This window comes from Lepidochelys kempii, chromosome 18, assembly GCF_965140265.1.
Source record: "Lepidochelys kempii isolate rLepKem1 chromosome 18, rLepKem1.hap2, whole genome shotgun sequence".
Taxonomy (NCBI): Eukaryota; Metazoa; Chordata; order Testudines; family Cheloniidae; genus Lepidochelys; species Lepidochelys kempii.
In genome coordinates, this window is record NC_133273.1 from 22782550 (window position 1) to 22809674 (window position 27125).

A 27125-nucleotide genomic window follows, 5' to 3' on the forward strand; every position below is an offset into this window, starting at 1 on the left:
AGAAATGAGGATGCTTGTTTGAAGTCTACTCAGTATTACCTATTATCACACAATAACCCACATCTAGAGCTGATTGGGAAAATGCGGACAAATTTTGCAAAAAAAACTTTTAATAATTTTTCACAAAAATAATCATCAACTATGCCCCCAAATGGAAACGGCAACCAGTTTTTCATCCACTGTGGCCTTTACAAATATAATTGTTTGTTTAAATCCAGTTAAAAATAATAAGGAATCTTTTTCACAGGCCTGCTTGGACAGTCCTCCAGAATGAATTAGACCTAATGCAAAGAGAATTCAGATCTTCTGCTAACAATCGGTTGTTGAAAACCTCTGCCTGTGTTTTTTCTATTCATTGGATGTCCTTCACAGTTCTGTATTCGGTTTGTCCTTAATTCCCCCTCCCACTGTGCTGTCTGCATGCAGCAGTCACACAGCATTGTCACAGTGCAGTATCTCCTGGCAACTAGGCATTCATTCCCAATTAACTTCCATTGACAATACGAATAGATGATCATATCTGTGCAGCTTTGAACACAATACCAGCCGGGGCTGCCCTCCTGGAAAGTTAAGAGGGTATTTTGTCTGGTTTCCAACTAAAGACGGCTGATAATGTGAAGAACAGTGAAGAGACCTGCAACAGCAGGTTTTCCCATAGATTCAGAGTTTAATGCCAGAAGAGCCCCATTAAATCATCTAGTTTGGTCTCCTGAATATCACGGGGTAATTTGTGTTTGACTAAAGCAGATCTTCCAGAAAGGCATCCAGTCTTTATTTGGAGACATCAAAAGATGTGCCTGGTTATTTACCACTTCTCTTGGTACTTGTTCCAAGGGCACTAATACACTATCACATCACCTCTCCATCTTCATTTTAGATGTTAAACAGATCGAGCTCTTTAACTTTCTAACTGTAAGGATTTTCTCCAGCCCTCGAATAATTTTTGTAGCTCTTCTCTGCACCCACTCTAATTTTTCAACATCTTTTTTACAGTGTGGACACCAGAACAGGGCTTGGCCCTCCAGTCTCAATACTGCTGTATCGCCTTCCTGCTCGCTATCCTCCTGTTCATACAGTCAAGGATCACGTTAGCCCTTGTGCCACAGCTCATGTTCAGTTGTGTGTCTGCAATGACCCCTAAATCCCTTTCGGAGTAACTGCTTTCCAGGATACGGTCGCCAATCTGTAGGTGTGGCCTGTATTCCTTGTTCTAGATGTGTAACTTTGCACATGGCTGTATTAAAATACATTTTAATTGAATGGGCCTAGGTTAGTCTACTTTTTGAAGTCTATCAGTTAGCCAGTTCCTAATCCACTTAGTGTGTGCTCTATTAATGTTGTTTGTGCTAATTAGGTATGGTATGTGGCAGGGAGATATGGCTTTAGGCAAGGTGTGGCACCTTGCCTGATGCTACGTTGACAATGGGGATGAGGGAGCATGAATTGTTGGCATAGACTCCAGAGGCAAAAGGCAGTATAATACTGAAGAATGGCAGCCTATAACACAGAGGTGCGCATGGTCTTCACAATCTCCCCAGACACTGCCCCATCACATGCCTGAGTGTTCTGATGGGACAATCTCAGCAGGTGAAAGGGCAGTTCCTCCTCATGGCCTCCCTGCTGAGATTGCCAGCAAGGGGTCTACCTGTGAGGCTGTTATCTGTGCACTGGGAAATGGACTGAGATTACCCACTTGTTTCACATAGGCCACTGCAAATTCATCACCCACTTGTCTACCACTCCCTCACCTGTGGCTGAGACAGTGCCCTAGGGGTGATCTTGTCCATTTTCAACCCTCTCAGTTAACTCCCTTTGACTTGATTTTTAATATTAAGCAGAGTTAGCCCAATTCTACCCCTTGACCTGTGGCCATAATTCATTTCTTTATTCCTACATGTACTGTATCGCCTGATTTCATGCTTTCCAGTTCCCACCTTTGCCTGAGATCTGCAAGGGTCCCCTACCCTGAAACCAATACTAGATTTGGATGCTGTGTGCTCATAGATTAAATGAAATTCCAGCGTCAGACAATTTTGACATCTCTAGTACTCACCTTTAGAAGAGATTATCTTCTGTCAATTCAAATAATGCACGAATTCTGAGCTGACTGAGTGATTTGAAATCACACACAGAACCTGCTGAGCCCTTCTAGCCTCCGGGACAGTTCATAGAAATGCAGGTGATGGGGTGGATTGTGGAGATCTTCTGATCTGTCACTTAAAGGGATTAGCGAGAGGAAGGACAACCCAGGTGCTTGCTCCAGCGTGCAATGGGGAGCTACTGGCAAACAAAAGCCTTGTAACAGAAAACTCTGTGCTGCACTCTTTGAGCTCTGTGCAACAATTTAGATGAACTAGAATGAGTAAAGTACCATAAAATTGTCGTCTTTGTGTACAAAATACAGTTCAAAAAACAAAATACTTAAAACAAACACATTCTGGAAATGCAGCTTTTTAAAATCTGTTAAAAAAGAATTTAAAAAATAAAAATCCAAACAAGCCCACGGCTCAGCAAAGGATAACAGAAATAGTGACAATCGTCTGGACTGTGGCATATGGTATAAATACATAGGGATTCATTTACCATTTTAAGTAGAACAAATATGGCTATGTTACATCATTGGCGGTCATGTTAATGTGCCAAGAATTCAGTCAGACAATAAATCATAGTGACTTGTCCATGGCTTGATTAAATAGAGGCAAACTGCAAACAGGAAGGAAACACATCCTGCCAGCATGTGGGCTAGGTTCACAGAGCAGCTCACTCGGTTTTCTGTCTGCAAACAAACATTGTCAAGGAAATTCAGAACCAGAAAATCTATGGAGGGAAAAGTCTCTAAAGCTGGTAACAACAGGACTATGTCGCTTGGTAGGTGGAGTAAGATAAAAGCTTTGACAGATGCTCCAGGAACACGTCATTCTACTGACCCGCAGGCAAAGCCTCCTCTTTATTGATAGGCAACCTTCACACAGAAAGTTTCTTCATTCTTGTCTTCATGGTCATTGATATAAATCAGAATCTCCTCCTGCCCGGTGCTCTGGCTTGGTGCAAACCGCAAGCCAATAGTGTACGTCTCCCCTCCTCCAATCTGCAAAAAGAGTGAGATGTCAGCACTAAACATCTCCGTTCTCCTTACACCAGCATGCCTTGCACTAGCATATGTGTGCATTTGGCACCAAGCTGCAGGAGGGCTCTGTCAGCTGACAAAGCAGGCACGGGAGACGTGCCCGACCGTAACACATAACGTGATTTCTACCTGGTCCCCGTGTCAGACATCCCAACCCACTGAGTTCACACAGCACCACCCTTCCCTAGCAAACGCTTACAGAGCACAAAAGAAGTCTAAAGTTTTCAAAACGCATGAAGCTTACTAATCTGTTTCCAGTCTCCCTGAGCAAATGGTGGAGTTTTGCTGTGAGTGGAACACGCATTCTAGGATTCAGGGTAAGAAGCAAATGATGGACCACAACAGACCACGACATGCAGAAAAACATTCTGGGAGTGATTTTCAAACGTGTTCACCTCCCAGAACTCCGGCTAGAGTCAACAGGAACAGCGTCTCTGAAAGTCAGCCATTGAGCATTGGAGAAAATCGTTAGCTTTGGAAAACCTTTGAGGATTGAAAACCAGAAAGATAGGCAGGCCTACTGCAAGGGTATCTGAGCTTCTCCCGCCACTCTGGTTTGCTACCTCAAAGGAATCCTCCTTGAACTGCAGCAGGTCAGCTCGGTTGGTATGCAGGAAGTACATCCTCCTGGAGGGATACGGGTTCGTGTATGTGATCCGCTTGTTGGAGCCTTTCCCTCCGCCGGCAGGGAGCATTATTTCAAATGCCTGTGGTTACATATAAGAAATCACAGTGTTGTCATTTCAGTACTGACACAGGCCAAGTCTGGAGTAAAAGCACAATGGTTTCCCACACGGTATAGTAAACACCCACAGGAAGCAGAGTAGCAACCGTGTTAGTCTGTATTCACAAAAAGAAAAAGGAGGACTTGTGGCACCTTAGAGACTAACAAATTTATCTGAGCATAAGCTTTCGTGAGCTACAGCTCACTTCATCGGATGCATTCAATGGAAAATACAGTGGGGAGATTTATATACATAGAGAACATGAAACAACGGGTGTTACCATACACACTGTAACGAGAGTGATCAGGTAAGGTGAGCTATTACCAGCAGGAGAGCGGGGGGGGGAAAAAACCTTTTGTAGTGATAATCAAGGTGGGCCATTTCCAGCAGTTGACAAGAACGTCTGAGAAACAGCTGGGGTGGGGGCGGGGGCAAGAGGGGAGGAATAAACATGGGGAAATAGTTTTACTTTGTGTAATGACCCATCCACTCCCAGTCTTTATTCAAGCCTAAGTTAATTGTATCCAGTTTGCAAATTAATTCCATATTCAGCAGTCTCTCGTTGAAGTCTGTTTTTGAAGTTTTTTTGTTGAAGAATTGCCACTTTTAGGTCTGCAATTGAGTGACCAAAGAGATTGAAGTGTTCTCCGACTGGTTTTTGATTTCCCTTTATTCTGGAGTCACTACCAAAATGTTCAGTAAATTTGCAGAGAGTGAAAACTACTATATAAGAATCCAGCAATGAGTTATTAGAACATGGAAGCGAAGTGATTATGACCCAATCGCAGATTCTGTTTAGGAAGAATCTATGTTATTCCATTTATGGAAGGAATAACAGCGGGGACTGAATGGCTCCTTCTGGATCTTCTAGTCCCTATGCTCGGCAGCAAGAACAGAAGACGTCTCTATCTATCATTCCAGTCCCAATTATCTATCTATTATCTATTATCTATTCAAATCTCCTAGGACCATTTCATAGGAACAAGGGGCAGGTGGGTCCAAAGTACTCAAGGCTGGCCTGAATCTGCTCCCGCCGAAGCCAATGGTCGAACTCTCGTTAGGACAAGGCTCAGTGGTTTTGAAAATCCCTTTCAAAATGTTTTGACCAGAAACTTTAAGGGGTGTCTCCAGGCTACCACAGTCAGCCCCCTCTCTCCCGACCACACATCCCACGGCGATGGTGTCAGTTCTGGTTACAATGTCTCGTGTCTATTCATTAGAGGAATTTTTCTTCCTCAGTGGATCCTTTGTTAGGCTATTCCCAATGGGTGGGCCAGAGAGGGCCCCCTTAAATCCCACTTGAAACCCTTTACTGAAGGCTAAAGTGCTGCATAGGCCTTGCACTGGGGAAACTTTCACTCACTGTGAAAACATTAGTTCCCTCACCTCACCTGGCTTTCCTCTCAGCCCCCAGGAAGCATGGATTATGCTTAAATTTCTACCATCAGGGCAAAGTGGAGAAAGGGCTCTCCCCCGGCCTGAATTCTGCAGTGAGTCTTTTGTATATATGGGGTTATTCGCCTCAATGACAAAGGGACTCAGCTGGGATCATAGCCAGGCTCCTTCGCCAGCTAGCTAATTTATTTCCATCAGGACCGCCATGGTGCTAATTCCCATCACACGGCACACGGGAGTGGTTCTGGCGTTACGAGGGAAAGTGTAGCAGTGCTGTAATGTTGCGCTTAACTTCCCCCAGTGTAGAGTATTTCAGGGAAATGTTTAATAATGAACAATGGTTAAATGGGAAATCCAGTTTCCTGCTTTGGCCCGAAATCCCAGAGCAGACTGGAGTCAGCGCTACTAGGAAATACCCCTGCTGTGACGGACTTCGGGAACAGGGGCTCTATGGGTGGAGCTGCCTTCGAAACAGGGGCCGAACATGATTTTCTGATGGTTTTCAGTGGGATTGTTCACAGGCTGGAAGTTAAGCACATGCTTAAGTGCATCCTAGATCCAGGTCACAGTGCTCAGCACGATGTAACCCATACCGTACACCAGGTTCCCTCAAAATCCTCTACGATATATTCTGAATACAAGAGCTACCCACAACTGTTACCACAGACACGCATGCCACTATAGTCCTGATTCTGGAAAGCACTTAAACGTGTGCATAAAGTCCCGCCAACTTCAGGGGCAGTTCAGCACGAGCTTTCCTGAATGGGCATGGATTTGTGCTTCGGTGCTTTCCTGACCTGGGGCCTATATACACAAAATCGGGAGAAGCAGCAGTATTTATGTACAAAGGGAAAAACCACAAGTGCTTCCTCTGGTTATACCCAGGGCCATATCTAAAGCAGCTGTCCAGATATAGTAATATTGAGTTGTTATTATAATTCCGATGGCAATTTGATTGCATTTAGCATGTGAAGGCAATTACTTTGGGGCTAGTTGCTGTTAAAAATATTACTACTTTAAGGTGATTAACTCAAAGAACAAAGTGGTTTTGTCACTATCTGTCCCAAATGTTTAGAAATCAGTTTTATGATCCTATAATATATTCCTGGTGAAGGGAAGAGTCTTTCAAGTTTGAAGAGACTGCAAAGAAAGCAAAACACTGTCCAAAGAATAATAAAAAAATCAAAATGTTCTACACACATTCTGGAGTTGTAACAACACAGGACTCTAGTCTCGCCCTTTCCTGTACAATGAATGACTTGGAAGTTTCTCACACTCAATGTGAGGGACTGATTTCTGACCAGAAGTGGTGGCTAAAGGCTATGGTAATGGGTGACATAGAGATAGCTACAGACGGTAGTGACCCTTCCAGTAAAACTAGTCAGCTCACTTTGCACTCAGGGCAGTTCCATCTTTGGCAAATAAGATTCAACTAGCAGCTAACAACCCATGCGGTTGCACAAGTGTACCTGTAGAGTCAACGTGGCTGAGAACTTAAAAATTTGATGGTAACAGACCACGAATCCCAGTGATGACTGAACCTGGTGACATTCTAAACACAAAGAGCTCTCAGCCATGCTTGTAGCTGTTTCCATCTCTTCACACTGACTCAGGAGATATTCTAGGCTTTCGAGTGACACACAGACAGAGTGACCTGCCTGGAAGGTTGTTATAAGAGTGCACCCAGGTACCTTAGAAATGACAGGCTGTCGGCAGGAGACACACACCAGCCAGGACGAAACAAGCTGGTGGTACTCCACATCCACCAGATTGAGGTAAACAAATCTGCTGCCAGCTTTCCGAGGCCTCACACCGATATGCAGGTCCTGGACCCCGTTCGGAGGGAGAATAAACACACCTTTGGGATCCACCTGTAGAAAATGAGCAAAATGGAAACCGGCAGAAATGCTCACAATTTAGGGCAGCAACCAAGCCATTGGAACACAAACTCTACACGTGCAGATGAGGCCTCTCTGCCTCTCAGGAAAGACAATGAAAAGGTTTAATTAGAATCCCCAAATGATGCATCTCTCCGGTCCTGGAAATGAGGTCTCAATCTGGTACATTCCAGCTCAAAATGTTTTATATTAAAAATGCAAGAAAATCAGAATTGTCTGGATGAAAATGAAAGATGGTACCAGTGATGGTCAAAGTTATTGGCACTGTTAATATAACACGTTATTGGGATAGTCTCAGCATGAGAGACAGTGGAGGAGAAATTAACCCAAACTTTTACATGTGCCATGAAAAATCTTTTTAGAGGCACCAACATGGTGTCCTTTGATCAAGTCAGAAGGGAAGTTAATCTACTGTACCTTCTAGACTCCAGTCTGGAATATAAATTAGACACTGATCAAATGTCAAGAAATGTGTGTTTCTGAGAAGGAAATTAAAGCTGGCTGCATTAATAAACTAGGCTCTAACCTCATTGTAAAATCTGTCTGAGTTGCACATTCAGAGCCTGTCTGCAGAGGAACTTTGCTTAGCAGAATGAATTTCAATAACAAAATGGAGTTAGCAACATCTAGAGAGCTCATCTCAGCTAGAAATGTTAACCCTGCTACTGCCCTGTGGATGCCTGATGCAGGCTCAAAAAAATGCTACCAACAGAATGCAATACTTTAAGATATACTGGAAGCATTAGATGCCACGTGCAGAACAGATGGTCTCCGAATGTATTTGGTTTTGTTGAGTTATGTACGTTAATGTTACAGTCATCATTTTTCTTTTTACACACACTCGGCAAAGACAGTTCTGGCATTTTGTGTTTCACCTAAAAATTCTTGTCTGACAGCCCTATCGATATATCGACTACCAGAATACCGTCTGATTAGCTAGAAGGAAAGGGCAGGTTATTTGTATAGCTAGAACCTCCTACTTGAGGTGGAAAAAATACTTTGAAATATCAGAGTAACAGACACTTTCATTTTAGGTGCCAAACAGATTTATGAATCAGATAAAAGACCCATGTGACATTACACAGCAAACGGGGGGGGGGGGGGGTTTACTCTCCTGAGAGAGACCCCAGAGCCTTATCTGTTGGGGGAAATCTGGACTATGACTGTGGAACTTTTGTAATGGTTTGTGTACATGGGACTTTTGTAATAAATGAACCAAACAAGACCTATATTCACAGTAACAAAGACTGTTTGGATTGTTTTGGAGGACTCTGAAAGGGGAAATTGAGGCAGACCAGGCCATGGCCTGCCGCAGGAGGGTGCGTCAGGCAGGGGCTGCCTTCTCACACATGCTTCCCTGCAATGTATTACAGTTCTAATTACCACGCCGGCCAACTAGAGCCCAGCCCCTACGTCACGGGAAGTTAACACAGAATTCAAGATGTACAACTCCCAACCATAATTCAGGTCACTGCAATGAAAGCAGCCCATTGTGGTGACGGAGCTCGCTCTGGACGCTGTCAAGGGAATTCATCTCCATGTTCTGCCTCAGTGAGGACAACATTTAAACACTGATTTCTTTATTTCCTAATTCATGGAATGGTTTGTGTGTCTTTTATTATTCACATTTATAATTACGACTAAATGAATTCTAAAGAAATTATTAGTCTTCAGATAGTCTCATTAATTCAGATAATTTGTCTTCTGGGGTTTTGTACCAATGATCCTACACATGATGACTTTAATCAAAAGATAATTATAATGAAGACTTTATGGCAGTAAATTGTTCATAATTCCTAATGGGACTGGTTTCATATTGGAGGATTATTTTCACTGGGACTGTCAACATAAGTCCATTCATAATTATAATTGTGAAGGATTTCACTAATTTTCAACTCACTCCTAACTCCAGTCTCTTCCAAATGAAAAGTTTCTCTTTGTGGTGGGGAAGGAAGAGAGGAATTGGCAGCAAACACTTCTGAGTCCAATGGCAGAGCCTACCTTCAGCTCCTGTGTGTGGGAGGTATAAGCTCTCACTTTCCTGATCGTTTGGGTGCCCCTGAGAACCAAGGAAAGGCGGGTCAGCTGGCCAGTTATGCAGCTAACATCCACACGTTGCAGCGAGTGAAGGTAAAATTGCCAGATCTGAATGGGTGCAGCAAGCCAGGCATCCCTGGAGCAGAGAGAGAGAGGAGCTTGTTATGACTGTACTAAAGGGAAAGGTGACACTGAATCTTCAGAACCTTCTTAACATCTTCCACCCTAGTCCAGGTTTTGCAAACAGGCGTATTTCAAGAGAATCATACAGATCTTCTTCCAAATTTTTGCTTGTCAGAAAAATAAGTCACGCGCTGGAACCAGTGTACTAGGAATGTTCCATGTGCATTTCCTTATCTGCTCTGACAAGATTTCTGGAGAATTCTCTCTCTTCTACTTTTGGATTCTCTTACTTACGTGTAAATAGCAACAAAGAATTTTTTGATCTGTGGGCTTGGTCCTCCAGCTACTTTTAAGAACACATCCTGTGGCTCCCCAGGACCCTGAGTACAAAATCAGAAAGTGTCGTTAGTATAGTTAACCAAGAGATCAAACCAGCTAATGAGGACCCCAGGGGTTCCTTTTCCCTTTATTTTAACCCCCCACCACTCCACTTCCACAAGCAGAGGGCTCCAGAACCCAGCTAAACTACCCTATTATATTATTATACAGCTTGGCTTCTTCAAACATTTTTAATTACAAAAGAGGATACAAACGGCTCTCACATTCCGGGTCTGTTTCAGTAATTAGATTTTGCAGAATTTCCCTCAAGTTTTCTAACAAGCCATAATCCAATTACCATGCTAGCAGATTTCTGCAATGGCAATTAACAAGCACCTTCATTACCGTCCGCATTTATGTGTGAGTTTGTTTTTCATTTAAATCCCAACTGGCTGAAAATAAAATCCAGGAAACTTGGAATCAGAGCTAAAAATTACAACACAGAGCATATCATGAGCTGCTTTTCTATGCATCTCCCTCTGATGGCCTGATCAAAAGCCCATTGACAGTCAGTGAGAGCCTGTCATTAACCTCCGTGGGCTTTGGATCAGCCCCGAAAGCGTCTCAGTTATTGGATCAGGCCATCAGAGGGAGATGCAGGAGATCAAGCAACGCTTGTATGATGGAGAAATATCATCGCCTGAAAGGAAAGGGATCAGAAGTTAGATCGATCGATTTATTTATTTATCGATTGATCGAGTGGCCCTCCTCCCTGTAGTAACTGAGTCTTGAGTACTTGGATGCTGTCTTCGAATATGACACAAAGAGCAGCACCGCAATCCAGTTGAGGTTTTGTGGTCTATTCAATAAGGACTCATTTTTACTTCTTTCCTTATTGGAACCTCTGATTTCCAAATAATTTATCTGTGGCACCTAGCTGGAGAGCTGGTGTTTCCATAGGTGGCAGTTTCCACCAGCATTTCAAATCTGGCCTTTCTTCACAACAACAATGCAATGCAGCATAACAAATTATGGTTTATATTGTGGTATTAAACCCACAAATATGATGGAAGCAGGCTAGAGAAGTTCTGTTCCTTTTTAACAGGGGAGTGAGGCAGTCACAACCTAGTAACACCCAATATTCTATCATTACAGATCAATGAACCATTGGTGCATGGTATCTTTGCTTTAGATAAAGCGATCGATAGAAAAGAGATGGTGAACATAGAGGATAGACTCCATTGGATTGCCGCTTGATTTGTGTAAGTAGTACCATTTTTTTTGTTTCGCAAATGATGTTGGGGTCACTGCAGCGGACGTACATCTCCGGTTCCCCACCTGGCATTCCTGCTGGGGCACCTGGGGAAAAAAGCATAAGATGACCACTCTCCCTGCTGTTAGGCATAGGCCCATCTCCTGCCCTCGTTATCAGGAAGGCCTGAAAAATGGCAAATCTCTAAGTATGTATCTCTTTAAAACCTACAGCCCTGCAAAACAAAACATGGAAACACAAGCAGACACAATATTTGCATGCCAGTTCTCAGCTGAATGCAGACAGTTACCTGGCAAGGTGTACCATGGAGGTAACCGTATGGACTTCTTCAGGAAGGTGAGCTCCGGATGATAGAATCGGAATGTCTGATCCACCACGTGGGGCTGAGGCTCCACATTAACACTGAGAATTGCAATGGGTTTGTCACCACTTGCCTTAAAGGAGATCTGTGCAAAACAAAAAATAATAATGAATTCGTTGAGAGAGAAAGTAAAGAGACCATCAATAAATACTACAGCAGGGGTCGGCAACCTTCCGCATGCAGCCCATCAGGGTAATCTGCTGGAGGGCGGCGAGACATTTTGTGTACGTTGACCATCCGCAGGCATGGCCGCTCGCAGCTCCCAGTGGCCACGGTTCGCCCTTCCCAGCCAATGGGAGCTGCGGGAAGCTGTGGCCAGCATGTCCCCGAGGCCCACATGACTTCCCGCAGCTTCCATTGGCTGGGAAGGGTGAACCGCGGCCACTGGGAGCTGCGGGGGGCCGTGCCTGTCGACAGTCAATGTAAACAAAATCTTTCGCGGCCCGCCAGCAGATTACCCTGACGAGCCGCATGCCAGTGGTTGCCGACCCCTGTGCTACAGCAAGAAAAAATAGCACCTCTGGCTTTCATTCCGACTGATAGTGGGAACAAAATCAATTCTCAATCTGTTTACAGCTCTGAAGTAGTTACCACCAAATAGCAGGGGACCTAGGATGCTATAAAGAGAACTCAATTTAAATAAATATGTGATGGTAAAATCATAGAATATCATAGAATATCAGGGTTGGAAGGGACCCCAGAAGGTCATCTAGTCCAACCCCCAAATCTAGAACTGTGAATGGAATCTCCAGGGCATTGAAACCATGCATTTTCAGGGGAGTAGCTTTAAAGCAATATTTGATAGAGGAATTAAAAACCAAGCACAGGATGGTGACAGAGAGGTCAATAGATATGTTTGCAAACAAAATCCTTTCAAAAACAATGCTGACCATGGCTGTAAAGTCATTGTATTCTTCTCTTTTCATAACAAAACCTGTATGAGAAGCCACACAGACATGACTGGGTTCTAAATAGCCATGCTCACTAAATACATACAAACACATAAAGCCTAGTTATCTATACCCTACCGTACTGGTTTGTGGTGGCATTTACAACAGAGAACACGGTGAACATCAGCAGACAGCTCACAACGCATTTAAAGGGATACTACCCTATTTCTATACACTACAATAGACATCCAATGAAATTCAGAAAAGTTTATTTCCTGATCATTAAAAACCTTATGGCCTGCCATAAATGGGCAGTTAAAAGGAATTATATATGTGTAGGCTTAATCTTTGTCATAGGGTTTTGATCATTTGCAATTCACCTAAATGACAGCACTTCTTTTTGCCTCTGTTACCTTGATGCGTTTTGTCAGCATGGCACTGGACTTCCAGGGTGGTGCAGCTTCTGTGCCTTTATTGAACCTCAGCTCAGCAGGGCCCTGCTAAAAATTAAGTAGTAGTAATCATGCAAAGCAGCAGTGCACATCATGTCATGAATGCATTCTTTGGAATTTTCACCACTGTTTTGATCTAAATCTATAATGTTTAAGAAACCGTATCACAGTGAAAACTAGTAAGGGTAAAATTCTCCTCCCAGAGCCTCCAGCTGTCCCTCTCCTTGTGATCAGCTGCTCTTTGCATACACCAATCAATGACAGCTCCCTGCATGTTGGGAGAGCAGGGTTTCAGAGCAGAGATCCCCTACGCAGATAACGTTGTCCTGCAAAACACAAAGTGCTCTGCTCTAGAAGAGCTCTCCCTTGCACCTGGGAATTCAGGTACTAACTTTAAAACACCATGAATTGCAAATTTCTTGTTGCTATTGGCCTCTTTGCAGTGTTGTTGAGGAAGTGAGAGTTGCTTTTCTATATTTCTGCATGTTCTTGTCATTGGTGGCTTTGCTAAAATCTGTGAACATCAGTAAAATAGTGCAATGCATTGCAGACAGCATCAAGAGCCTGTTGTCCTCTGAACCTTCTCTTCTGTCCCACTGCTGAGAGTTAGAGGAGCACTCTAGGATTACATAGCTGGCTTGTACCTCGGCCTAACCACTCTGAATTCTACAAGCACCCAGCAGCTTTGCCTCCCCTATTCATTTATTCCGTGGAATTGAGCTAAAAAGGGAATAAAAGGGAACAATTTGGATACAATCTCATTTTAAAAGCCAGTTTTATGCTTCTAAAGAACAGACTAAGGGTCGCATTCATCCCACTGATGGAGTTACAATTTGGCCCTAAATCTTAACACATCAAGAACTGAGAAGCACAGGCGGACGTAAGCCAGTTGCAAAGGTAGAGGGGATTGTTCCCCCTGAAGCTAGAGCCCTGTCTTTAAAATGTAAGGCCTCTCTGTTTTAATCCTCATGTGAGCCTCACAAACACTGTGAGTTTGTTTGCTATTATTATTCAACCACAACAGGTGGACAAGCCACTTTGGCCTCAAAGGCTGAGTCCCTTCTTATTTTTTCCAGTTTTGTGTGCTTTTTGTTTCCTGGTTCTGCTGGGGCCAGAAGAGAGAAGATTACAGAAGAGCCTCTTCCTGACATTTCTGACGTCTCCCAAAGACATTCAGCCATTGCTCCTTGGCAACAAAGACCTGATATTTTTAGGCCCTCCCTTATGAGCTAAGTCATATTTCTGTAAATTTATTGGTGTGATACCAGACAGCAGGAACAGAAGAAAAGAAATGCTATAGAAAACAATATAAAGAACAGCTGATGTTAAGTGATGTGGCATACTACCCATCACCTGCTAGAAATAGCATTGGTTATAAGATGGGCACAGAAGTTTATACAGTTAGCATCATGTTTAATTCTAGATAATGATGGTAGGCAAATGGACCCTTTCCTCATTGTTTTATTTGTCCTATGTCATAATATAGCAGAAGTGATAGGGTGATATGTGTACCTGCATCATGACAGCGTGGTCTATAGAGAAGGTCTGGTATTTAAATGGAATGTGAATGGTCTCTTTGGGGCGCAGGTAGACCTGAGGCATGAGGTTGTCCTGAAGATGGAACATGTCCTCTTCTACTGGAGTAGTCACTGTTTGGGTCAGCTCTTTGAAGTGTCTCCACTCCCTACTGTCCACAATAACACTGTGGAAAAAAATCAAAGGCAGAGTTACTTTGGGGACAGAACATCCCAGGAGCTGGGGTTCCCCTGATCCCAAAATGAGGCTGTGAGTTATACCTAAACCTCAGTGTGCGGGTTTGTGGGGGGGGGTTGGAAAAAAGACAGTTGCTGGAATGTGCAGGCACATATTAAATGGAAAGAAAAGTCCAAAATCAACCACACCTTTGGTTTGGGAAACAAAGACCTCTCCTCTCCTCGCCCCCAGTACACCCGCCCCTCCCCGAACACTTCACAGTGAGGCATTTACTCACTAAATTCACTAAACTAATTAGTGAATTACTGATGGTGGTTGTATTGGTCACAGCTAGCGGCAGGATAACTAGGGTAGATTTGACCTAGTGTGGCAACTCCTTTGTGCTTAGCTTCTCGGTAGCTTGCATTCTCCCATCCCTTTGGATAGTGATACAGGATGTGGGAAGAAAACAAAAGAAAAGTGAAATCTCTGAATGGGGGGAGCAGATCATTGGTATATGATGGAGTCCTCATCATAGACTAACCCCCCCCACGTTTCCCAATAAAGCCTGAAAAGCAACAAGCTCGATCCCAAAGACGCCTCTTGTCTCACGTTTCCATAAGTGCCTCTTTGCTCTGGGCTGGCTTTCCAAGTGTAACGTGCAGAATTTTGGAGGGGAGAAGGCCTTTGGCTCCTACCTCAGCTCAGGGTGGTCGATCTCAATCGTCACTGTGTGCTGGACGTTGTATGGGTTTCTCAGGGCAAACTCAAAGAACTCTGCGGTGCCCAGCGTGGCATAGAGCGTGTAGTTGGTGGTGATGGCCTGACTCAGCATGCTGGAGATGCTCTCGGCCTTGATGCGCTCCCGGTAGGCATCAATAATCTGCAGGTCCCTGGAGTGCTGGATGCGCTCCTCACGCCGGCCCTATCGAAGAAGAGACGCACTATGACTAACAGACTGATGTGGGCCCCTCCCCTGTGTGTCTGAGGATTCATCCGAAGGAATCCGCCCCCAAACCCTGACATGAGAGATGCTACAAGGTGTTTTGTCAGGCCTAGCTCCCGATTGCTCTCTGGTCCCAAGATCGTTTCGACAGCGCTCTGTGCTCCTCACCATGAGGCTTGCTCTCCTCCCGCTGACATCCTCCTGGGCTTCGAGCTGTCGCACCATCATCATCCTCTCCAGCTTCCGCCTGCGGCTGGCGCTGGCCTCGCGGCTGGCGTGCTGGAAGGCCGTGCTCACTTCCTGCAGGCGGCTGAACAGCATGGCAGCCAGCTCGCTGTCCACGTCCGCCAGCTTCTGGGCTTGGGACACGTTCTTAGCTGGGTGCAAAGGAAACAAGCGTCAGAGTCTGGGGCTGAGCGAGTCGGGGGTGGACCCCACGGGGAGCAGTGCAGTAGACCGCTGAGACAGGGAGACGGATGGATGACCTGGGCAAACAGAGGGATATGCTGACTTGAGTTGCCTCAAGCACGCAGGTGTTTGAAGCCGCCTAGATCGGCAAGCAAATGAAGAGGCAACCACCAGGAAGGGGAGCTGAGGAACAGCCACTTTGCGGTCCAGACTGCTCTTTCCTTGACCAAGCCTCAGTCTGGCCTAAGGGGCCAGTAAAAGCTGAGTAGTCCCAGTAGAAGCCTGGGTAGTAGGTGGAATTGATACCAAGATCCCTCTCCCAGGGTTTGGCACCGAAATCGGCCATGAAAGCAACACACCCAGGGCTGTCAGGCAGTTTTTTACATTACACAATTTCTGAAGCTTTCCACAGACAGCCGACAAGTCACATCTCTCCTATATGTGCAGCCATCGTGCCAGATCTGAGTGACACATTGCGCTATATTAATTCTCTCTGGCCTGGGGATCCCAACAAAAGTTCCTCTCAGTAGTGACAACGTAACTACGAGGCCTGGATTAAATGCAGAATAAACAACAAGCATGTGTGATTTACGGGACTCTGACAATCGCCAGAATATCCAGATGAACCTAAACAATCTCAAGCCACCAAACGTTCCAGAAGGGAATTCTGTTCCTCTCCCTGAGTTCAAAACCGGCCTGTTTCCTGCTGTACACTATGCACACATCTACGTTTTTATTAAAATGTTCTTTCACTCCTCTCTCTCTCTCTCATTTCTCCACAAAATTGCCGCTGGAGCAGCTCCCAATTGAAGTGCCAGCCAAATATTTAATATGTGAAATACAATCCACTACCAAGCACTTGATGCATGGGATTAAACTCTCTACATGACGTGTAACTCCACACAGAGGCTGTTTGAGTCTTGGTGCATTACATTTTCTTAAAAAATTGGTAAACAAGGGTTATTTGCAAATTACCCACCTGAATTTAATTTTAAATCTATTTAATTGTTTCCCAGACACGGCAAATTGGGTTAGACATCTTGAGCCAAAATGCTCGTATTTTAGCAATAGTCATATTTCAGCAAGTGTCCACAATGTTTAACCTTATGGGCCATGTTAAAAAATTAATGAGAAAGGAGGATGCCTGGCTGGAAAAGCCTGTCTCAGTAGGGGAACTTCTGCAATTTAAAAGCTGAATGTTCTGATATCAAAACCATTCCATGGAGGGTGCATTCATCCAATTCACTCTGCCACATGAGGCCAGCGCACACAGCTCAGCACATAGAGCACTCCACCTGGGACTGTGACACCCAGCCAGGCATTTACATTTCCCATATCTCTGTGCTTCCGAACTCCTGCTGAATTAGAAGCAGGTGTGCTGTGGGAGAGAGGATTCAGACCAGATTTCTGACCCACAAGGGAGAAGTGGAAATCTTGTGCGGGAGCACATTTTTGAGGGATTTCCAGGTCAGCGAATTTGGATCAAAATCTAAACCTTTGACTTTTCTCTGAACTGAACCTTATGAGGTTCTCTGGTGAAAACACACACACACACACACACACACACACGCATATACACGCTCTCTGAGACAGTCAACTGCCTCTGATTCATACCATCAAAATGTGAGCTAGCTCAACTACCAGATGCGGGCTTGATGCAAGAATTCCTGTGCTTTGCAGGAGATCAGACTAGGAGATCATAATGGTCCCTTCTGGCTTTAAAATCTCAGATTCTTCTTCTTCCTGCATTACCTTTTTTAACACTTTGTGCAAAATGTCTAATTCAGTACTTCACATACCTCGTCATAGAATCATAGAAATGTAGGACTTGGATAAGTCATCTAGTCTAGTCCCCTGCACTGAGGCTGGACTGAGTATCATCTAGACCATCCCTGGTAGGTGTTTGTCTCACCTGTCCTGAAAAACCTCCAATGACAGAGATGCCATTAGCTCCCTAGGGAATTTGTTCCCGTGCTTAACTACCATGACAGTTGAAAAGATTTTTCCCTACATCTCTGTTGCTAAAATTTAAGCCCATTACTTCTTGTCCTGTCCTCGGTGGTTAAGGAGAACAATTTATTATTCACACTTTATAACAACATTTCATGTACTTGAATACTGTTATCATGTCCCCCCTTAGTCTTCCCTTCTCCAGACTAAATAAAGCCATTTTTTTCAGTCTTTGCTCATTGGTCAGACGCTCTAGACCTTTAGTCAGTTTTGTTGCTCTCCTCCAGACTTTCTCCAATTTGTCCACATCTTTCCTGCAGTGAAAACGCCCAGGCTGGGAATACAACAGTTGTAGAAATAGCTCACACATTAGCTTAGACATAGGGCACATCGGGACAACCTGTCCTGTTGACACTCATCAGAAAGTCCATTAAAAGCATATATAGATGCATAACAGTATTTCTGTACCCCCCATCTCCCCTGGAAATTCTGCGTATGGGCAGCTCTCTTTCATTTCACACACCATCTGGAGCTCCTTTGGGAACAGGTGCTTAATTTGATAAAATATTTCAACGACTCTTACTCAAGAAATATACCCAATTCCAGCTGCACAAACGCATCACGGATAGCACAGGGTAGAGAAAGTATCTGTGTGTGTCTGTGCTCTTGTGCACTCACATCTCAGCACAGATGTGTGTTTAGTGAGCTGAGGAGGAGAATGTGGAAGATTAATGTCTCTCTCTAAGAGCCTGATTCTCATTTACACGATGGCGCAGACTCACTGATGCTGCGAGAGCAGTGTCAAGGGGCCTGAATGTAAACGACAAGCAGGCCCGACGTGTTTGAAAGACGTTACATGCCAGGCACAAAGGCAGGGCTGGGTGAACTGCATGTTAAGCTCATCTGTACCTGGACATAATAAGGGATTCCCATTTGCTGAATGCAACATACACCCCTTCATGGGAAGGAGTTAAATTTGGGTCCAAGACTCTTTGTCCAGGCCTACGTAAAGGCAAGCAGGCCTCAAAACTTCAATAATTACTTAAAGGAATATAATTTTCAACTTGAGCCCTCCCATCTCTAACTACATGGGCTATTGCTGCTCTCTGATGTAGGGGAGTTTAAATCACCGCAAGGCTGAAAATCAGCAGCCATCCCTCACCCTCAGCAGCTGCAGACTAACTGGACCGTAAATTCTACTCACAGGACCCAGCTTCGCAGGCTCAGAGCTGCAGAGTAGAGCCGGATTTTCACAGAGCCAACCTCAGCAAACACTTCGAGTCAATGATTCACAGGCCCCAGTTTCTCACCTCTTCAGATAGCCAGGTGAGACCCATACAAGTGTTTTTCTGACAACAGCTTCATTTCGAGCAGACAAGCAAGGGGAGAGGCTTCTCCCTTTGCTAAAGAATGGACTCATGATGCCGCAGTGCCTGAGCAGCTAAGGATTTACCTCCTGGACCCAACTGTATCTGGGAACTGGAACGAATCGGGTGAAAAGCATCCCCTAATATTGGCTGATGAGAGAGTTCAGCAGAATCCGATTGTAGCTCAGCCTCTCAGTGGATGTTTGTCGGCACCGGCTGAGCAAACATCAGGTTCTGAACATTCACAGCCCAGGGGAACTATTTAGGCAGCAGCCGTACGGGTAGATAGTTTGGGGAACAAAATCCTCAGCAGATGGACCACTTCATGCTGATAGAACATATGCTTGTAACATGCTATTGTGGGAGAAAGAGGAAACACCGAGTCCAGGGACCCGGTGCACACGGCACTTGTGTCTTTGAGCAATTGTCGCCTTTGGTAATTTTAATAGCGCACAGGAGAAAAACTATTGCCAGACAATAGCTAGGAGCCGGCGGGACCTACCCCCAGGAGTATTGAGAGAGAACAGGCTGCCTCCGTGGAAGCTGCTGGTCCCATCATGCGAAGAGACAATGCGAGAGCGCGGGGGTGGCAAGGAGTTTGATTTCTTCAGCCTCTGCTCACATAGGTGACCTGCAACAGAAACACAGAGCTGGTGAAGGTCGGGCAGGTAGGCCTCAGCCACGCCCAGAAAAAAAGCCCTTTGCTATGGGGATCTGCCTCACTAGTATGGAGTTGGAATGACCCCAGCCCAACAATGATCCCCATCCGCGACAGGAGAGAGGCGCTTCTTAAGTTGGACCCTAAAGGTAGCATTTTCTGAAATGCTCTGTTGGCCTAACTTTGCTTCCATTAAAGCCAATGGGAGTGTTCACCATGGCTGCAATATTCACAATAGTACCTAGCACTTATCTAGAACTCAACAGCAGTAGATCTGAAAGCACTTTACAAAGAAGGGAAGGATCATTCTCCCCATTCTACAGATGGGGAAACTGAGGCACAGAAAGGTTAAAGTGACTTGCTGATGGTCACCCAGTATGCCAGTGGTAGAGTTGGGAATAGAACCCCGGTCTCCTCATCCTGTGCCCTGGCCACTAAGCCACTGAGCACCCACAAGAAGACCTTTGTTTTTAATAACAGTTCAGTGCTCAAGAAGGTGCCAGATGGATATCCCTGGATCCCAATGCCTTCTGTTTATCTCCAGCAGAGACAGCAGCATTGCAAGGTTCACCCACACACAGGGTTAATGTGCTTCAGCCCTGCCCTGGAGGGGCCACCTCTTGGAGCCAGGAGAGTTCTGTCTGCACGGTCCACACTCTATCCGTATTGCCAGTTCGTGTCAGTAGGGACAATGGAGCCTGACTGAGACCACTCTCTCATTTCACAGTCCACCAACAGATGGCATTTATTATAATACAGCACATTGTTCCTCCCATGGGCACCTGCTGCCAGTTGCTTCATGTCACTGCAGGACACGGATACCAGATCACAACATGCAGTAAAAAAAATTCCCTGCTGCTATCAACTGGAAAAATTTCAGTGAAATCAAGAATTTGGCCCAATGTATTTAACTTCTATCACAATGATAGCCCAAAACTAACCAGTTCTCTGGCAAGAGAATAAGAGCAACCACTTTTAAAAAGTAATTGTTCTAGCTAATTCCATTTCTCAAAGTTCTGTGTTTAAAGTTCACTTTCCCTTCTCGTGCTAGGTATTTTTCTTTTCCCTTTGTCAACTCTTGACAAACTTCAGGCTGGTTCCTTTCACAGAACCAGAACAAATAATCATACGAATAAATCGACATCCCCCAGAGCAATGTTAATAAACTCTCCATCTGCACCAAGACACGTGACTGAGCCCAGAGAGAGCTGTGTTTACAGCCCGGCACCTGGCAGTTATGGGATAGGATATTACACATATTGATCTAGCACCCCGACCTGAGCAGGTAGCCCATATAATTTAAATGCAGACACTTCAGGGCTTCCCCTTGTCAGAACGAATTTGTACTCATTTTCCTGTGGTATCTGAGCAGAACACAGCATATGCTTTATGACCCTGAAACATAATAGTGGATTTCTGCAGTCATTTAAGAGGACTCTGGTTCATTTATTACTATTAATCATGTTGATTACAGTAGTGCCTAATGACCAACGAAGAGTAGGGCCGACTGTGTTAGGTGCTGTACAAAAACAGAGTAGCCAACAGTCCTGCCTCGAACCGCTGACAATCGAAATAAAGAAGACGGATGCAGGGTGGGGGAGGGGGAGAACAGAACAGCAGAATGAACTATGAGATGGCTGCAGACAGTCTGGAGGTGCCCCAGTTGAGTTAAGTAGTTAGGAGGTGATCAGCTGAATGGTAAGGAAAGGGAAGGGAGCTGGGACTTTAAGAGGGGTGAGTGGGGCAGGCTTGGGGAGAAGAGAGAGGGATAGGCAGGTGTGGAGTGGAAGCAACACTGGGGAAGGGGACTGGGGAAGGTTGGAGCAAACAGACAATCAACACAGGGCACAGTAGGTCCGACAGAGCTGTAGGAAGTCCCCTGAATGGCTCCGGCTGCTTCTGCAGCTGCTCTGACCAACTGGAGCCTCTCTCTGCACCTTGGGTACTTCCTTACACATCAGGCTGCAAACTGGGACAGCGTCACGGACTATCCAAAACATCTTCCTTCTAACCCAGGGAAGGGTATCCAAGGAGGTACTGTTAGGCGCTTTACAGATGAATATCTTTGATTCTTAGTCTACAGGAGCCATCACAGAACCTCACTACAGCCACTGCGAAACCTGCACTCTCTACTGGTGTAATGAAGTTCAGATTTAAGGAGTTGAGGCATCATGTATCTACAGAAAGAGATTTGCTTCCCCAAACCCACACTCTGCTGCATTTTAAAGTCAATTTGCCCACGACTGAAGTAGACAGACATATTTCTTCTGATTTTGTAACAGCCTCTCATAGAATCATAGTCTTTAAGGTCAGAAAGGACCATTATGATCGTCTAGTCTGACCTCCTGCACAACGCAGGCCATGGAATCTCACCCACCCACTCCTGTAACAAACCCCTAACTTATGTCTGAGCTATTGAAGTCCTCAAATCGTGGTTTAAAGACTCTCATGAACTTTGCCAAAGTTTTTCAGGTTTCAAAAGCACCACTGAAAAACGAACGTTTCCGCCTGCTAAACCTTTTATCACTCCAGCTTGCTTCTCAGATGAAGTAAAGGCAATCTGGAATTTGTGAATGTTGTTATGAGGAATAGAAATTATCAGATGAACTGATTGGCTGACAAGACTTGCACTGATAGGCCAAAAACAACACTAAACATTTTGGTAAGACAAGGTCAAGTCTGGGAGACTTAAAACATGGTCTTGCTTTCTGAGTGAAATTTGCACTCCCCAGTGGTTGCCACTGTAGAAAATACATACTGTGGCCATGCCAACATGGCCACAAGAAAATGTGCCTGTTAGAGAAAAGTTCTATAGATTTTAATAGCAAATGATAACTTTTCTCTTGGTCTTTTGGACCTGGCTATGCATTTAATAGAAAATTAGATCCCTGCTATAGAATTCTGCAGGATGGTTTAAAAAGAAGTCAGCAGTAACAAATAGATTCATGTCCCTGTTACATTTTATAGATTTTAGGGTGACTGCTGTAGGACCCTGTTAGTTTCATCACGATTACATTTTTAGGATCTTTCCCATTAGGGACAGGATAACTGTTCCCATTAACTAATGGTTTAGACATTGTGTTGGATTTTTACTATGGGTCTTTGCAGTATGTAAGTGACATATTTTCTTTATTGCTACCACTGAAAATACATATCTTAACAGAGACAATAGTTGTCCAGAGTCCCTGGAGCTAGGGTGAGGGGCTTTCATTACCCACAAGAAGCCCAAATACTCCCTGGCATTTGCTTGTATCACTGGCAAAGTTTATTATTCCAATGTCTCTTCCTTCCACATACTAGCTATTATATCAAGTGAAGAAAGACTAGCCCTAACACTGATCTGTTTACTGTCTTGTCACCTCTCTATGCTGTTGTAATTACATCCATATATAGGCTATCTCAGACTGCACAGGATGAAGCTGTAAAGTTGTCTGTGGATTCACCTAACCGACAAATGCACTCTGTCCTTCAGATAAAAGCTCCATAACTGTGGAGAATTTGGGAGACATTTGGCTGCAGCACCTGACATTGTTTTTCAATATTTAGGGCTGGATTCCAGCGGGCCCTGTACAAGTGTCTAGGGGTGGGCCCGAAGTGCATTCTCCTCCCCACGCCCCTGAGCCTGGGCACACCCTTTCTGGGGAGCAGAGGAATTGCACCCAGCTGGGGCAGCTCCAAAGCGATGGGGTGAAGACCGGACCATGCCAGAGCCCCCCAACATGCAGAGAAAGTGCACCCTGCATGCTTGCAAGAGATGGCAGAGCTGCTGATTCAGGGCATGCCTCCCCACTGCAAGCTGGGAAGAATCCTGGCACAATGAAGAGCCAAGTGTTAAAACTGCACAACCCTTAACATTTGAGCTGTGATGTCATCTGCGATGAGACCATCCACCTTAGAGTTTGTTAGGAGGGTCTTCTGTAAACACAGGGGGTGACGTATGGTTGCAGTGTGTGATTAGCTGTCAGAAGACAGGATACCAGCTAAATGGACCATTGGTCTGACCCAGTCTGGCCGTTTTGATGTCTTAGGACCTACAAAATATAGGTATTAAGGTGACTGGCACGATGCAAAATACAACAGCTAGATACAGCTTTGGAATGGAAGGACATTCTGGCAGTTATATGTGTACCCTTTTTTCATGTGTACAACTCCTGCAAATGCGCCGTTAGCAGAAGCAGCTCAAGCTGTTTAGGCAGCTGAGAATATTAACCCGGACAGTGAGAACATTAACATTAACCACCAGGGCACGCGCCCCGAAGCTCTCACAATGTTACGGACAGTGTCAGTGCAACTCTGCCTCAGCCAGCTCTGCTGAGAACGCTGCCCCTGGGCTTACAGGAGTTCACACGTTCTCCCAGTGGAAACCTGCAACCCTATGGAGCTCGTCTCTGAGAGGTATTTAAAATTACCTTGCTGATCATTTCTACCGCACCAAAAATCAGAAAAATATCATGCTATAAAGATGCCATTTAACTCCATTCACAGCTAATCCCTCCTAGCACTTCAGTGTGAATGGCAAGGGGAGGATTAGCCAGAAGCTTCTTTTCCTGCAGCTTAAAGGGTTACGGTCACTTAAAAAAAAAAATCACTTTGATGGAAAATGTTACGAGTAACAGCCAAGATTACTGAAACTGAAGGAGATTTAAGACCTTTTTTCCAGTCTGTTTACTGTGCACATGACAGCACTTCCTGCTCAGTCAGTATTGCTGAGGCTCCTGGATGGTCAGTTTCCCCGTATTGTTTGTGTGGGTCTTTCACACAGCAACCAGGGGGAAGAGCATTTTAAAAAAACAGGAAAATGAGAAAATTGGCAATGGGAGCCGGGGTAGGGGCAGTATCTGAAATTGCTTTGAACTCACTTTCTGAAACGGATTAGATTTCAAACGGACGATGTAGTACGGAGCAGAAATGGGTGTAGCAGGCAAAGACTGGAATGCAAATGCCCTTATTTGGCTACGTTTAGCCCCATTTCTCTGCCCCTCAACGCCATCCAGTTTACACAACGGGCCTGCTGTTCAACGCTTCGAGCCCCAGTATTATGAGGGATTTTAAAAACCAGACTAATATTATTTTGAAATCAAACACAATTTGCCAGAGAAATCAGAGTGACGGCTGTACTGATATAGTACGGTGGGTGTTTCGTTGTTGTTTTGCTAGTATTTGTCCTTTCTTAATCAGTTGCCTTTGCTGGGTTTGCACTGAACTGTTCTCTGGGTTATGAATCTCGGACTCTCCTTCCTCAGAGCTTATCACACTCTTGCAGGCAAAGTGTGAAAATGACAATTTAAGAGATCATATAATGGAGCTAATCTTTCTTCTGAAGATAAGATTTTAAAACCTGGAGTCACTGCACGTTTATAAGATGGTGAATTAAATATATATAAAAAGTACCTAATAAATTCTAGGAAACAGTGTTCTTACAAGTTTGGTTTTCTTATAGGTACAGCTTTGTGCATCTTGTCTGTTTCTCCCATGTTTTGGAGTTATTTTGCTAGCACCTAATTGAGTGTCGCTGTTTCCATATTGTCTGTTTCAAAGCTGCCTTAGCTTGTACATTTGTAAACAAGCAGGCAGAAAACTCAAAACAGAACTAATGAGCTGTGCATTTCCTCCTCTTTCTGAAGCCTGGTGTTATTACTTATTGTAGGCGGAGGGTGGGTACAGGATAATCGGAGACGGGCATTTAGAACCTGTTGATTTTTCTCAAGCAACTGAAAAATCTCTGAACAGCCCAAGCCCAGAGCTCTGCTGGGTCTCAAGAAAGCATTTTCTTCCCTCAGATGCACAGGAACCTGTAGGTCCAGATCCATCGCTCCAATGGCATCATGGGGGTGCTTTTCATTTTGCCAGCATGAAACAATTTTGGGAATACTGTGAAGAGTTACAGCCATCTTTAGTGCAGAACCCACTGGTGGCAGTGGGCAGAGGCAGTTCTGATGCAGCGTAGCTTGATGTGACTCTCACAGGCTTCCAAAGAAGGGAGAGAGCAGTCTGCCCTCGGGGACAGAAACAGGTGCAGAGGGATGGCTGATTGAGGGCGTTACAAAAGGCACTCACAGAAGCATTGAAATTAGACAAACTTCTAGCACCACCATCAAATTATCCCCAGCTCCCATTTCATGGCTGGTGAACAAACACAACGCAACTCAGAAATGCTGAGAGTCGGCTAATGGAAACTCTGGACACCCAATCTGTCCCTCAGGTTGCAATGTCAGGATCCTCCCTTGTGTGTGACAGGTTTCAGAGGAGCAGCCGTGTTAGTCTGTATCTGCAGAAAGGAGGACTTGCGGCACCTTAGAGACGAACCAATTTATTTGAGTATGTGAGGCTCCTAAGCTTTGCAGGCTTCATACAAGCTCAGGAGCTTAGCTTCAGCACTGAAGGCCAGTAGGGTAACGCTTCTGATGGTGACTAGCATGGAGATCACCTTTCAGTAGACCTTTAACTAACAAGCTGCTGGATGTCTGGAACCATGCTGAGCAACCGTATTGCTGGAAAAGGCGCATGGAGCAGAAAGCTGGCCACTGCACTGGGCTCTGCTCCTGGCGCAAATCTGATTTTCAGAGGTGCTTGTCACCTGTACGTCCTATTGACTCTCACTCAACACCTCTGAAAACTCAGCACCTCAGTAGCCCCAGCTGTACAGCGGGGACAGCATGGCTTTCCTACCTTAGCACCTGCATAGCGCTTTTCAACTGTATCAAATCAGCGTGCAAAGTATTATTGCATCCTGGTGCAGGTAAAAGCATCTCTGTTTTGGGAGGTGATCGATCTGTGAAGATGGAGGGGGGAAGGTAACAGATCAGCCACCAAAGAGATTCCCAGCGATGCCCCAGAATGGTGCTGGAACTGCAATGATGAAGACAACCAGCAGAGTTAAGTGTCTAATGAGCATGCTGAAGAATACATAAGAAATCTTGAGTTACTTTCTGAAAGAAACAAATTTTCATCAGAAAACACGGTGAATCAGCCAAAATAACAGGGATTCTTACCAACGTTGGCCAAACTCAGGTGAAGTCGGCCTTTCACAACAACGTAGACTCCTATGGGCTTCACAGTGCCGTGTCTGAGAACGTCCCCACTCGTTACTGTTGCATCCTGCTCGTATTCGGTTGTCATCACCTCCAGCTCATGATGGACCTGAACTGCTGTCCGACCCTGGCGAAGCAAGTGCTGTGGGGCAAGAGGAACATATCCTGAAGCCAAAAAAATGTGTGTAGCTGTTACTGTCAGGAGGCATTGTCCAGAGTGGTACACTGTCCAGGAGAGACCATTGAGAGACTCAGGCAAGAATCAGAGAAACTTCCATAGGAGACGTAAATTGCTGTACAATTAAACCTGATAATGAAACCCCCCCATCCTCACCACACACACTGGCCATAGCACAATCATTGCCTAGAAATGGAGATGATTATTCCGGCCATTTGGACAGAAGGCCATTAGCACTGGTAACTGCATTCAGGAGTGAGGGGAGGGAAGTGGCACCTGATGGACTGGATGCCTTA

The 27125-nt window shown here is 44.9% G+C and overlaps 1 protein-coding gene across 11 annotated transcripts in view; it reads right to left on the reverse strand.

The window, feature by feature from the left end:
* Nucleotides 1-2435: 2435 nt before the first annotated feature.
* The window catches only part of NPHP4 (nephrocystin 4), a 100534-nt gene continuing 75844 nt past the window's right edge, over nucleotides 2436-27125 (reverse strand). For 10 of the 11 annotated variants that reach the window (XM_073316238.1, XM_073316232.1, XM_073316237.1 and 7 more), the window contains 13 exons: nucleotides 26613-26793; nucleotides 19465-19593; nucleotides 15406-15614; nucleotides 14990-15216; nucleotides 14112-14301; nucleotides 12561-12647; nucleotides 11186-11342; nucleotides 10897-10982; nucleotides 9600-9685; nucleotides 9147-9318; nucleotides 6939-7118; nucleotides 3691-3834; nucleotides 2436-3088 (listed from right to left, as the gene is read on the reverse strand). In XM_073316238.1, coding sequence (XP_073172339.1) covers nucleotides 2948-3088; nucleotides 3691-3834; nucleotides 6939-7118; nucleotides 9147-9318; nucleotides 9600-9685; nucleotides 10897-10982; nucleotides 11186-11342; nucleotides 12561-12647; nucleotides 14112-14301; nucleotides 14990-15216; nucleotides 15406-15614; nucleotides 19465-19593; nucleotides 26613-26793 — 1989 coding nt within the window. In that variant the 3' untranslated portion in view covers nucleotides 2436-2947. The remainder of the gene's footprint in view (nucleotides 3089-3690; nucleotides 3835-6938; nucleotides 7119-9146; nucleotides 9319-9599; nucleotides 9686-10896; nucleotides 10983-11185; nucleotides 11343-12560; nucleotides 12648-14111; nucleotides 14302-14989; nucleotides 15217-15405; nucleotides 15615-19464; nucleotides 19594-26612; nucleotides 26794-27125) is intronic. The other variant, XM_073316233.1, reaches the window with a different exon arrangement.